The sequence below is a fragment of the Diadema setosum genome, chromosome 15 (assembly GCF_964275005.1).
Source record: "Diadema setosum chromosome 15, eeDiaSeto1, whole genome shotgun sequence".
NCBI lineage: Eukaryota > Metazoa > Echinodermata > Echinoidea > Diadematoida > Diadematidae > Diadema > Diadema setosum.
Window position 1 is genome coordinate 19181926 of NC_092699.1, and position 14944 is coordinate 19196869.

The 14944-nt window shown below is 39.7% G+C and overlaps 1 protein-coding gene across 1 annotated transcript in view; it reads left to right on the forward strand.

The window, feature by feature from the left end:
- Positions 1–5324: 5324 nt before the first annotated feature.
- Positions 5325–14944, forward strand: part of LOC140239285 (rap1 GTPase-activating protein 1-like) — a 289478-nt gene continuing 279858 nt past the window's right edge. The window contains exon 1 of the mRNA XM_072319160.1: positions 5325–6408. Within this exon, the coding sequence (XP_072175261.1) occupies positions 5414–6408 (995 nt within the window). The 5' untranslated portion in view covers positions 5325–5413. The remainder of the gene's footprint in view (positions 6409–14944) is intronic.

Below are 14944 nucleotides of genomic sequence, written 5' to 3' on the forward strand. Positions count from 1 at the left end.
TGGAATCTTATGTGTGAATGTGAATGCTGAATTTGACCCAGTTCTATCATCCACTTTCTCTAAGATTATTGAATTTTGACCCATTCACACTGCATTGACAATTCCAGAAATTTGAATTTTATGGTGAAAGTGGTGGTCTACTCCAGAGTCCCAACCACAGACCTCCATGAAATGAGGTGAATATTGTGTGTGTTGAAGAAGTGATGCCTGTACTAATAGTACAGTGGGAATAGAGGAAGAGCTGGCTTCTTGATGGGCGGGCAGTGATGTCATAATACTTTGTGTCATGTGACAAAATCTGCCAGTTATCATTCGTCAAAAGTTGGTCAAAACTCTTGCCAACTTCTTCTTATACTCAGGGAAATGTAATAAACACAATTGGGCCATTCTGTCTGGGCATTTTGTCTAGTTGCCCAACAACTTAATGGTATATGTGTGCAGGGGAAAGAAATTTGATTTTTCATAATAGTGTGATGGCATGGTTCTTGATGTTCTTAAATTTTGCTGGTAGTATAGCAGGCCAAATGTCCCATAAAGACAATAAACTGAGTTTATCGACAACAAACTCGGTTTATTGCTCAAAAAGCTTAGTTTATTGCCGAAAGATTTAGCTTGTCATTTGATATAGGAAGTTTTCAGTGATAAACTCAGTTTATCAAGTGAAAGAATAAGTTTAACACAATAAACTTGGTTTTTATACTCAGTATACAGAGTTTCTATAAAACAAAAACCTGGTTTAATGACAGACCGATAAACTAATTTTTTGGATCGATAAAGCTGAGTTTTTGTGATTTATGGGACATTTGGCATACCGTATGGTAGTTTATCCATCATGCCTCCTTCAATTTTTGTGGACAAGTCTCCTTGTATTCCTCTCTTACAAGTTAAAGAGACTTTTAAGTCAGAACATCACAACAATTGTGAATAAAGTGATGAAGATTTGATTTGAAGCATGGTTTGATCTATTATGGCCCAGATATCTCTGTTTTCTTTGGAACAGTAAAAAAGTTACTAAAGCAGGCAAAGTACAGGGTACACTTTGTGTAATATAAATACATTTTCGTCATACATTAATATAGTGTATGCAAACACATGATGTTACATGAACTATGTTTCAATAGGCTCAAAGGAACATTTCTTTCTTCTGAACACTTTTGTTTTGTTTTTTTTGCAAGAAGAATCTCTAGAATAGATTAGAATATCCGCTGTATCTTACATGTACATTGTACATATCTAATGACTCGGGCACCACAACCTCTCTGTTCATATTGCTGACAAGTGTAATTTTGATGTCAAAATGAGAAACAAATGTTTGTATACCTTTTTCTCATGGGACTAGGAAACTTGAAAATAAACATGAACAGGAAAGGGGACTGTTTTAACAAGGATGTGAAATCATTTGGAGTGATGCCTGCATGTGGTCTGAGTATTCTGCATCATGACTCGGGTCTTGAAGTTGTCTTTACAAAGATGAACTAGACCATCATAGGGCTTGTATTCCTCTGGCTGTCGCAATTGAGGAAAATAAGAATCAATCAAGCAATCATTGAAATGTAAGATTTGTGAACACAATATTTTAGGCACAATTCAAGCTATTACGAGGCATGGCAGCTTTAAAAAGCTGCCACAAGAAGTTCAAAAAAGGAAAGAGCATACTGTATACTGCAAATATTTTGCGAGTTGGGTGCTTTTTCCACATTTAAAGACAAGCAAAAATATTGACTCTGATCCTGATATGAATGTGACATGCATGTTTACATTTCACCATTCACTATTGTACTCCATGATCGTGAATTCAACCACTTGCAAAATCATTGAGAAGTCCTGATTTGCAAAAATTTAGACTCACTAAAAATGGTGTATACAGGAATTCGGGTGACATTTGATGCCATCTGATCAGTAGAGGTAGCACTTGTGGATAACTGAAAAATCAGAAATTACTTTTACAAGAGTGCTTGCATGCATTTTGATTTTGTGAGAGCTAAGATTCACGAAAATAAATTGCATGCAAAAGTTCTTGTCTACACTGTATATGCATTGAATGCCAGTGGCGAAATTTCATGCCGCGAAAAAGGCCATCAGATCCAATTCGTGAAAATTTCCTGCCCTGAACATATTTTGCTCTACAGTAGGTCTTTAAGTGGTCTTCATAAAGATGATCTAGACAATCACAGGATGATACTGCTTTCAAGAGAGAACACGTACCTTTAAACAGGGCAAACATATGCAGGTCTTAACAAGATCAAGCAGAGAAATGCTTCAATATGTCTGAGAGTCTGAAGTTCAGGCCACAAGACTAAGCTTCTCTCTAATCTATTTACTCGCCATCTGTCTTCAAGTGCAATCAAATTACAAGGAGTGTGTCACTGTCTCTCGTGGGCTTATCCATGGTGCTGGTTACCATGGTATTGTATAAACGATCAGATTTGTCTGAACTTTTCTCTCGAAAGAGAAAAGGGGGAAGGGGGAGGCTGGGGGTATTTTCGTCAGAGGAACGATGGCTGTAAGGAAAATAGATGGCAAATTTGATATATAAGGTAGTGAGCAGACAACGTTGTGTGCTGCTGATTGCTACAGTGTACTTATTTGATTAACGCTGATATCTCTGTTGGTCACACGACACGATAATATCAGAAACAAAATACAACAACGACAACAACAGTGGGAATGAAAATCATGTCAAAATCGTTTGAAGGGAAGTATATGTCATCGTTTTCTGTTTATCATGATACAGGTAATGATTTATCAAAGAGCAAATGCCATCATTCACCAGCATGTTTGAATGACTTGAAATGGCGGGTGTGCTCGTTCATGGCTGCCTTGTCAAGCGTCATCCATGCTCTTCAAAATTTGTGCAATGATTTACAGCCCGTAACCCATTCAGTCCTCATCTAGAGTGTACTTGAGTTTATGATATGGCCTGGCCATGTGAGATGATTTTAAATGTCCTATCATATTTTCCAAAACATTTATTTCTTCTGTTATTAAAAATGCATTGTTGTTTCTTTTTGATGTCTTCAGAATGGAAAACGTTGTGGGACACATATTTTGTTTGCATCAAGCTAATGTGGAAAACTTGGAACTATCTTGACGTCTATATATTCAAAATAGTTTGTTTGTTGTTGTTGTTGTTGTTGTTTTGTTGTTTTTTTGTTTTTTTGCTTTTTTTGTTTTTTCTGTAGCCTTCAGTTCGAAATCTTACAGTATGTTCACAGCATGATATCCATGATTCACATTGCATAGCTACAGTATGTAGGATGTATAAATCTGCCAGGTTTGCATTTCTAAGTATGTATCTCAATTCATCAACTCTGTAAGGACCGGGTGGAGTGCAGATAAGTGGAAGATCCAGTCATTTATTGAATTTTTGAACTTTAAAAAAAAAGATGATATAAAACCACTCAAACATCTTATTGATAGCATGAGTTTTTCCTCTATTTCTTACAATTTGTACAGATTGTTACATCCTTGACAGCTTTTTACTGTTTAGTTACCAAACACTCAGAAGCCTTTGTCATTCATCAGACTAAGTTTCATCATTTTAAAAGTGCAAACCAGTGGATGAAATGATGTTATATGTGGGTAGATGAATTTAGTTTCTTCATAGAAACCATAATCCCTGCAATGAACAGGAAATGGATTTATATCATGACTTGTTTGTTTATTCTCTGACTTTCTCTCCACCATTGCAAGGAATCAAGAATCTAGAGCTGTAAGATTTCCAACAATTCAATTACCACTCATGATGCTGCAAAGGGGAGCTGGTAAAATAGAGTACATAGAAAGTCTACATTGTAATTGTAAATGTATGCATGAAATGGTACTAACCAATCTCAATTTCTTAGATATCCATGGATAACAGTTTGGTGTGTGTTTTCTTTTCATGCAGATAATTGGCTGTAGTCTCAAGGACCAGAAGTGGATTAGTGGGATAGACATGATGAATGGCATTTGAAGAGACTCTTTGAGGCCCCAATGGTGATTGGCAAGATCTGTGCGCATGTTATGAACACGAGGAAACTGGGAGACAGCCACATTATTGATGAGTTTGCCCTGTTTGGTCAACACTCTGGTTTTAATCACCTAACGAGCTGAAGCTTTAATGAGAGGAGGAGGAAGAGGAGGAGGAGGAGTACAAGGGACCACGTCTTGATTGATTGTGAGAGTATTTAATGCCGCGCACCACTGAGGGAGGGGGGCTCTAACCATGGAGGAACCAGGGAGGCGGGAGGGGGAAGAGAAGCATGACGCTGGGAGCCGAGAGGTCGAGATGGAGGATGGCGTTATGCTGGGGGAGATGGTGGGATGTAAGATAAACGGTGACGACAAGATCTGCACAACTGGGCGTGGTGGGGAGTCCTCCCCATCGTCTGTCGGCGTGGATGCTATTCAGCCCAAGCACCGCCCTCGGCTTATGAGCTTTGAGGAGGCGGTTGCCGGGGAAACGATGGCTCGATGCCTGGCAGATATGACCAATCGAAACAAGCAGCAGCAGTTGAGTCTCGCTCTTGGGCGGCCACAGATGACCCACATGTTTGGTCGCTCTCTCAGTTACAACCCAGGTTTCAGTGACGCTCGTTACCAAAGGAGGAGGCGCCCCTGCACCCCTAGTCTTGGATCTGGGCAGCGCATGCTGACGATAAATCCGGCAATAGATCGGGGGAGTAATTCACAGGAGTGTGTGAATGATAGGAGGATATTTCGACAGACTAGTGAACCCGCAATGTTGACATACCTTGGGAATGAGGGCAGGATACAGAATTTGAATCGCAGTCGCAGTAACAATACCGGCTTTTCGGCCGAGCCGGTCAACGTTGGGGTCAGTGTTAGCTGTAATTCCATCAATAAGCAACGACATTCGAGCCCGCATCCCAACCGTCGTTCAGCCTCCTCACGATGCATGTCCTACAGTGAGAGAACAAATGAGATCAATGACAATGTTCGTGATTCCAACGCTCTCCAACACGCTCACTCCGAACCCAAGCTCCGCGACTCCCCGCGACTGATTGTCGTTGATATTCCGCTGGAGTCTGAGGCTGGCTCCAGCCTGGACTCTGGACATACAGTGCAGGGCAATAATTCCAACACGACCAAAATTAATCACACAGAGCCAGATGGCAAAGCCTTTAATGACAATTGCAATAAGCTAATAGCCGGACCAGACCTCAAGGTTACTCGCTCTCTCTCCTTTGATGACAGCACAAATTACTCAACATCCAAACCTGAGGTAGAAGAAATCTGGACCAGAAGGGTTGATTTCAACCCAGAATATGGTGTGAATTCTTTGAAAGTCAGTGAGATGGGTCTGCCCAAAACAAAGTGCAATTTCTCCAGTGCTGTGGTCACACAGTCACACCAGCAGGATGCAATACAGGATGACAGTGGAATTGAAAATGCACCCCTAGGGGGCCAAATGGAATTGTCCAGGGATAATTCGATTTGTAGTGCTGAGAGTGGAATGAACGGAATGTACCATGATGAAGGGGAGGTGGGCGAAGGCTGCGCATATGAGCTGATGGAGCACACCACTGATAGTGAGACGTGCGATAGCTCCTCTGTGGATAGTAGAAATGAGATGACTTGTGAGCGGGGATCCAGCTTTACTGGACGCAGCCGAACGATGGAGTGTCACAGTGCTCCTCTCCTACGAAAACAAGTTAGTTTTGACTTGTCCCTTACCTTTTTTGATGACGAAATTGCAAATGGTCATCCCGCTCAGGGAAATGATGCAGGTCCGAAGTCATCGCCGTGGTTCAAGCGTCTACGGCTGCCGACACGTAGTCGCAGCGAGGGACGCATGGACACGTGTACTCTCGATGATGTCTTTGAGGAGCATGAGGAGCCTCGCAAATCTGGCACCTTGCCAAGGAATATTGGATCTAGTCTCTTCAGAGAGGATCAGACTGAAGTGGACAATTCTCAGAGTAAGTTCAACGGGGGAAAATCCAAATCAAGCACCTTGCCCGCCTCATACCGAGCTCTGCCTCACGCAAAAAGCAGCATCATGCAACCAGACTTTTTTGTGCGACGGAGTGAAAAGTATCCCAAGCCTCGCAAGAAGGATCATGGGAAGGTCTCAATACCCAAACAGCGAGCCCACTCTGATAACAATCCCTACAGTTGCCACAAGCGAGAAAAGCGATCCTCCATCATTATGGAGGAGGAGGACTTGGAAGCGACAACAGCGCCCTCTAACAAGCGTCCATTCTCCGGGTTGCGTCGCATGCTATCGCGAGAGTCTGTCGGTGTGAAGGCTGAGAAGTCACTGAGGCGGCGGAGCAAAAGCGAGTCTGCAATGCTCCTACCACTCGGCGGCTGCAAAGTGTGTGGTTTCAAGGTTGAGAGGGGAGATGAAGTTGCCATGCCAACGGCAGACATCATCCACAAATCCTGCTTCAAATGTGCCAAGTAAGTGTCAGCATTTCCTTTTATTTGACTTTACCCCTGTCCTCTAACATCTCATTGACTCTGTAATATATCTTTATTCATGCAGACTTTCCTGGTTCATTTGATGGATGTCTTTTATGTTACTTTTTATGATGATCAGAATGCAGATCCACTGAAATAGGACATGCTGATTGAAAAGATCATGCTGTAAGTTTTTGATGTGGTACTGTTATATTATGAATAGGAGGCACCATTTTCCTTCACAGAGAAAAGTTTAAAAGTAATATGTTTAGAGTAAAGAGTGATGACTAAAGTTGACAGCTAGGTATCAAAAAGCACCGGTATAGTTTATATGAGGTTAATTTCCCCTTCCAGAATACCAAATGGCAGCAATTACCTTTGTCCTTTTGGCATCAAGTTGCATCTACTCTTCTTTGATGAAGGAAATTTTTGCTCCTGTGTTTGACTTGAAAAAGTCAGCATTTCAGGTTGCCCATATGAGACCATGATGCTAAGATTTGAAGTTAGATTTGTGATTAGCCCATTGGTGTTAATTCTTGAATTCAAATGTAGGATTAGGCCTTCTCTGTTCAATGATTCAAAAGTCACATATGGGAGATGTATTGCAGGAGGGGGAAGCCATGTTGCGGGGTGCTGATGTAAAGGAATCCATCCATAGCTTTCTCTGGAAGAAGACTACTGTTGCCATCTAATCATGATAACAAGTTGTGCCTAAGTTTGTTTTGTTTTATGTGTGGGTTTTTTTTTCGGGGGGGGGGGGGGGGGCAAAATGCAGCATAGTGCACCATTTTTTTTGATGTATATAATAACAGGGCAATAAAGTAGCCTTTTTTCTTTTCTTTCTTCTAAATTGGGTTAAGATGGGAATCACATATATGTTATTTTCATATCTGTAGATCCGGTTGTATCACGATGATATCCCATTAATGTTTTCTCGTTCAACTGGCACTGTGGTATATGGGTCCTTCAAAGTTGTGCAACGTGTGAAAACTTGTAAGAGAAACTGCCAGTTCAATTTCTTTCTTTTTTTTTTTGGGGGGGGGGGAGGGGATACTTTTTGTTGATAACTTCTGTGAGCTGTCAAAAAAAAAGCAGCAAAAAAGTACTATGTGTAACAACCTGTCATCATCTTCATATATTTAATCCTGAGTCTATGACTTATCATGCCACTTTTGGTATCATTATCTTCCAATATCAATATTTCTACAATTTATGTTTGTGGGAGCAGTTGTGTTCACAGCAGGTAATAAAGCAAATGGTATGAAACAGAAAAGGAAACCCAAATGACCATTTACAGTATTTTGTGTGAGCTGATGGGTGTGCCTCCTTGCAAAAAGTGTTACAGTTGCAAATCAAGTTTTAGAATTATCACTAATTGCCATGGTACTTGTCATAAAGATAAGGAGAAGTTGTGAGAGGTAGTCTGTACAGTAAATCTACGGATTATTTAGCTTGTTCCTATAAGTTTTGCTGCTTTATTTACTACATAGTCAGTACTATGTACTACATAGTACTACATAGTCAGTCTGACATTCACTCCAAGCTTGTAAAATGCTTCCAAAAAAAAAAAAAAATCATTAAAGTGGATGGAAAAGCTGAATGACAGAAAGAAAGAGGAGGAGAACAAGAATGAAGAATGTTAGTTGGATGGATTTTGCCCATGGGCTAGCACATAAACATTACATGTTCCTGAAATGCTTTCTGTATCTGTTGCTAGTGTGAGAGTTGACTTCAAAAAAAAAAAATTAATAACTTCTTAAAGCATGCAGATGACAAATTTTCTGTGTTTAATGTTATGGATGATTTATGAATTTATGATTTATGAATGATATAACTGTCAGGGAACAGAACTGCATACCAATGACTAAAATATGGCAGATGGTTAACTGTTCACTATGTATGTATACGTATTTGTAGATTGTGTTTTCAAAGTAGACATATGAACAGATGAGCGCAAGATCTTTACTTTTGGAGCCTACAGCTATTGTGTCTACACTAAGCCAGCCACTTCAGACTGTTGTGTTTCACTTCTATGTATGTATATACATTTTTCTCTTTTAAACTTAATATCCAAGCAGTATTCCCATATTGCTCATCAGCAGAGTTGCACAGTCTGTATATGTTCATTGGCACTAAAAAAACAAAAACAAAAATGCCCAGAAACAATTTCTTGTTAGCCGTGGTTTGATACATATAAACCACTCCACTAATTGTTCTGACTCAATTCCAGTCAGATTAGTGTGGTGGTAAATGGAAGGTTTATGGCCAGTAAACACTGACAATCATCCTCCGTGCTCCTCCTGCCCAGCTGTTCAGATTCATCAAACATTCTGTGCACCAAATCCAACTAGACTCTGAGCCATTTGTGCACGAAACTGTGGAGAGGAGGATGGGGCTAACTGGGCAGTCAGCTGTAGAGGGCAGTATTATGATTCTCACTGTTCCACAGAGGTCCACAAATTTTACCAGCATTCTCTTTCAATTCACTACATTGAAGTTGTACTGAGTGATCTGAAACTCTCATGGTAAACTTATTGGATAAAAGCTCTAAGGAAGCCAAGAAAATCCACTTTAAAAGCTTTTTAAAGTTTGTTAGATATAATTCTATGTACAGACATGAAGGAAAAAGTTTATTGTTGTTGGGTTTTTTTTTCAGTGCAATTCAATAATAATAATTAAAGAATGAAACTATGGGAATTGCCATAAATAAATAAAAGCATTAATGCCCCTCCCCCCCAAAAAAAAAAAATGAAATAAAAATAAAACAAAAACAAAAACAAAAATAAAAAAATAAAATACTGTTAGTAGTGTTACATGGAATTTTCTCATGATCAAATTCAGTATTGTAATGCAGAGCCTCTGAGAAGCAAACATACCAACTAGTGGAAAGATATCTTCATGTGCACCTAGCAAATTCATCAAAGCTTGAAACACCCAAATTTATTGTTCATGTGACAGTTATTTAATTGTTCTGTAGCTATCCATGCATTGTGGATAAGCCTGGTGTTATGGTCTTTCTTTGCTTTTGATAGAAGTAAGGTAGGACATGAGACTCATCTCAGGTCAGTGAGAGTGTAATGTTCCACTGTTTTCTCGGGAGAACTGTGCCAATGCCTTTGCAGAGATTTGCTGACCCAGAAAGCATTTGATGAAACATGACCAAATCTTGTCAAGACTGCCCTCTCTTGCCCAAAATACTGAAGTCGGAGCAGGAAATTCTCCTGTTACACCATTGCATGAAAATAAGGAATTATTAGACAGAGACAGGTAGATAGATTGAGGCAGTTCACTTGAGTGTTTTGCTGTTCTTTCAGAATTGATCCTTTGCAGACAAAGACATGGTCATTTCTAAATGCTTAATTATTCATGGAGAAACCATGTAAGTTATTGATCACACAATATGCCATTAAGGGATTACACATGTTCCTACAGCTATATCCTCTTGTTGACCGAGATAGACAACAAAAGCTCAGTCAATATTTTCGGTGCACAATTGTATTGACTAGAAGGACCTATAGCACAGCGTGGGTTTAGCCTACTTGTTTGGCAACAAGTATCGGTAGTGAATACCAGGATGTAGTGTTCTTAACTGTTAGGAATATGCTCTGTTTTTAAAGGGGATGACTAGTAACTGATCAGTGGGAAGCGGTGGGAATGCTGAGGGATGATTGTTCCAATCCTTGTGGGATTCATTTAAGAGTACATTATATATCTATTGTTGTGTGAAAATTATTTGCTTCAGAACGGTCTCATATTCAAGTAATGTGCAGATTAATGCCCCGTCACTGACCACGGACGCTTACCTGGAAACATTAAACTGCACATTACTTGAATATGAGACCGTTCTGAAGCAAATAATTTTCACACAGCAGTAGATATACAATGTACTCTTAAATGAATCCCACAAGGATTGGAACAATCATCCCTCAGCATTCCCACTGATTCCCACTGATCGGTTACTAGCCTTCCCCTTTAAATGTGTCACTGTTAGCTCATTGGTTTGAAAGTAAATCTTTCATTTAATACAGTCATTTCTAAAATCATGTTATAAGTACACATGTTGTGCAGAGTGTTTTACAGGCACTTACTTGACATGAAGCATGATTTTTAATGAGAGTTTGTTGGCTTCTGTACTATACTCATGAAGTTTGAATACACCCAGACTTACACAGTTAATATACACACAGGTTAGAGGGATGCCAGTTAATAGCTGTTTCAACAATATATTGGTCAGTTAACTATATAATTCATATAGCCAGAAATGAAGAATTCTTTTTGAGTGTTATACATAGTTTATCATCTTCTCAAATCCGTAGTGATACTACATACTTTTTGAAGAGTAATTTCGAGAGGAAAGATGCTCGTATCAGAAAAACTTCCATCTGAACTTTCAATCTTATATTCATTTGGAGATATGATGACATAAATGGTACCCTGGGGTACCAGAAAAAAATCGGCCATTTTGTTGAATTATTTTTTTTTTTTAGGGCTGTACCCTGGGTTACCAAAAAGTGGGAAATTAATTTTTTTGTGTGTGATTAATTCTTCAACATTCAATTATGGCCATTGTTCTTGTAAAAAAAACCCCTCTTCATCCTGTAGTTTTCTCAATTAATCCCTGAGCCAGCAGGGTCATAATAATGCCATCTGCCTCCGCCTTATCCCCGGCGTCAATGGCCTTCTGAAACACCTCCAGAACATCGGCGGCCCCTTCCTTCCCCAACTTCCGAGTGGCGCGAAGCCTCGCGTTTTCCAGCCTCTCCTCTCTGGAAATTTTCCTTCTTTTCCGGCCCTTTCCTTTCAGTGCGGCATAGCCCCCATCACCTGCTGGCATTTTTGCAGCTTGATCCTAATTGCGAAAGGATATTTTGTTCGGCACAAAGTGCACAAAGCTTACAAAATTACGGGATCGAAACTACGTCTACGAGATCGTAACTTTGGCACAGCTAGCGGGCTATTATAATAGTGCGTGTAGTCAGTGCATGAAGCGCTATACTGAGTATCGCACCGTACCACGGGTCAGTACAGTGCGCATACGTAACGCAGTAACTCTGCGGTTGTACTCGAGTGAACGTGAGATGGCGCTACACAACGTGGTACCCCGGGTTACTACGATACCCCGGGGTAGCGCGTGGTGCATCATATGCCACTGACACATCAAATATGGCTTTACCTTCCACTCAACTATTAGTATTTGCCTGTAGATCATATGTCCTCTCAACAGAAAGTTTCTTTCAGTTTGGAGTGAGTCTATGACTGTCTGCCTTTTACTTTCTCTCTACTCCTTGTTTCTACCTCTGCTTGTCTGTCTTTTTTTTTTCTATCTTTATCATTCCTCAGCCATCCATCTGTTCTATGGAAATAGAGCTTCCATATTCTAGTTGTAACGAAGATGTATCCACTCAGCGGCCACATTTTATAACCATATCATAGTACGTCAAAAAAGCAACAGCAACTGAGTAATCACTTGTTCAGGAGCTTGTTTCACTGTTAGCATCAAAGCCAACTGATGCGGTAACCCTGCCGAACCCTCCATCACCATGGCAACACGGCTGGGCAGTCTGAAATCTACACAGTGGGAGGCCGTTGTCTTTTCCATCTATTCAATTGACAGGCTGGGAAAAGGTATTTGAGAGGAAGGCAAAACTCACCCAGCCAGTACAGTTTAACAGCGGCTTGAGAAGAGAGTAATGAGTAGGATCCCAGGACGATTGATGCATGTTCCATTTCAATATCCAATTTTATATCAATCATTATTTCCTTAATTGCCATTTCAGCTACCATCCACAATACCCAAACACAAGTATTTTACCCACACAACATTTATGTAAAATGAGATCTTGTTTGTAAGTTCCAAGTGATTGCAATCAAGGCATGCCCTTGGTTCATTATATCTAGTAAAATTTGATTACCTGTAAGCCATATGGTATTTTTGTCAAAATTGCTTTCCCTCTTACTGTGAACCTCTTGGTCCCAAGTCTTCAGATTTCCCTTGACATCTTGTGTAGTTTAATTGCCATTGGTGTTAAATTTACTTTGTAATTACTAAAGTAGCCAGATTACAATGTAACAGATGATACTTATACGGAAATGTAGTGAGATATATTGCCATAATTTCACTGATGGCAAATGAGAACTTTTGAGATTATGTGATGTGTTATGTCTTGCAAAAAAACAAAAGCAAACAACAACAACAAACAACAAACACTGACATTTTGTTATGGACACATACACATACATACACAAAGGGAAACATACTGTCAGTTAAACCCCCTCTACTTACAGATATGAGGTCTTATCTGTTCTCAAAACAAACTACCTTTGGGAATGTTCTCTACATAGCATGAAAGGAGTTTGAAACTTTCATGATGCATGATCAGTGACCAGTGACTCATCCTTGCAGTTGTTTCAAAACTGGGTGTCAATCCATGTGAATATGTGAATGTAAGACCCCCCCCCCCCCCTTCTTTGGGTTGACATAGCACCTGTAGAATGACTTGACTTGCAAACAGCTACCTATAACCACACCATGGTTTGTCCTTTCATAAATTGAAATAGCATTCTCAACCCACACAGCAGATAGTGGGCTCTTATTTAGACTTGTATGCTATCAATCTAGTCATCCAAAAAAACCTCACCTCCCAGTCAGATAGCATTTAAAAGGTTTGCATTTTTGTTAGATCAAACATGGAAAAACTGAAAAAATAAAAAAACCTGTTTAGATGGAGAAAGCTAAGTGCTTTTTTTAAGCTAATGTAGCAAGGAAAGATATCTTGAATACTTGAGCTTGAAATTCATTGTAGCTGAACCTCTATGCCATTTGTAGAATGATTAAAAAAGTTTGCTATTGCAGTTTGAGCAAGTAGGCCATTCTCCCAGATTAACATGTTGCATCCCATTTGGCAACATATTGTAGGGGCATTATGAGGGAGCAATCCTGTGAGTTAAATAACAATTGATGGAGGGGTACACTAATCCTCTTGTTGGCCCTCAAAGGGTGTATTAGGAGGGTAGCTTGGGTAGCCTGTGTTTTCCATACATCATCTTAAGCTCACTTCTTCAACAAGTTTGTTAGTAAACACAAGTGCCAGTGTTTGCAGATCCTGTTCCTTCCAGAAAAAGGAAACTTCCATTGATTTTGTTTAAAGGGACATGGAAAAGTATTGATCCCATTATTGATTGGTCAAGAGTGGACTTCAACTTTTCCACTCTCAGCATGCTGTTTTTCCTTCTCTCTCTCTCTCTCTCTCTCTCTCTCTTTTTTCCAGATAATTTTAATTTTTTTTTTGTTGATCGGTAAATCTATCAATCATGTATTTCATTCATTCAGTTATATTTCTGTGTACAAATCGTATATGTTCGTAATTTTTATTTCATTAAAATGGTTACTCAGTTTGTAGAGTTATAAAGAGTCATAGGCAAGTTTGCGTAGAATTTGTGGAAATCAAAATTATTTCCACTGAGATCCATTCATAGGTGACAAACGTAAAAGAAAACTTAAAAGAACATTAATGAAATGTACTCCGAGAACACAGGTATTTATCACACATTACTCCATGTCATCAAGATATATATTGAGAAAAACTTAAGAAAGATTACATTCCAAAATGATGTTTACTTGATTACAACATACACACACAAACACACACAAAGAATATACTATGACTCCTTTATTTCATAAACCAAGTAACAAAAGCATGATGTCGACCAAGTTGTGGCTTCGCATACTTTATGTATGTTTCCTTCACTGTATGTATGTGTGTGTTTATGGCTGTATGTCAGTGCATGTATGTGTATGCATGTGTGTGTATTTGTAGAGGTCTATAGGCTGAGATGTATGTATTTATGTACATCTGCTTTGTGTAATTTATAGCTTCAAATATTTGCACACAACTTCCCATGACCTCATACAGATGAAGGTACAAAATATACCGACCCATATACCGTGCTATGATATGAAGCTGGGCGGTTCATCTGATCTTCTTGGCAGACGGGGGTTGGTGGTGATGCCGCCCAGAAATCAGCCTTGTCAATATGCCCTACACTTGATGAACAAAGATGAGTAGATGAGATTGGAGACTGGAAGGAAAAAAAAAGGAGAAAAGAAGCAGTGAGAGAAGGTGTGGAAAGGAGGAAGATGTCAGCTTCTTGTCTCCAAGCTTGATCCATAAAAGCAGCGATGCCGGTGGTAGTGGAGCAAAGAAAGGATCCATGGAAGTGCAGATGAACCGCTCTGCATCAGGCTTGACCTTTTGTGCAAGACAGGCAGGAAAGGTTCATTCGAGGCACAGAAATGTATGATGGATGCAGTCCACGGTATACCAGAACTGTGGTATCACATTGTCATTACAAATGGAACATGGTTGGTGGGGGGGGGGGGGGGGGGGACATAAGAGCCTGAACTGTAGAGAGTAGTCATTCATGCAGCAACGATATGTAGATGTGGCATGTTGTTTTGTTTTGTTTTTTTCTACTGAAATTTACAATACTACAGCTTTGTATATCTGCCATCATTATGTTGTCCTTGTAACCAAGC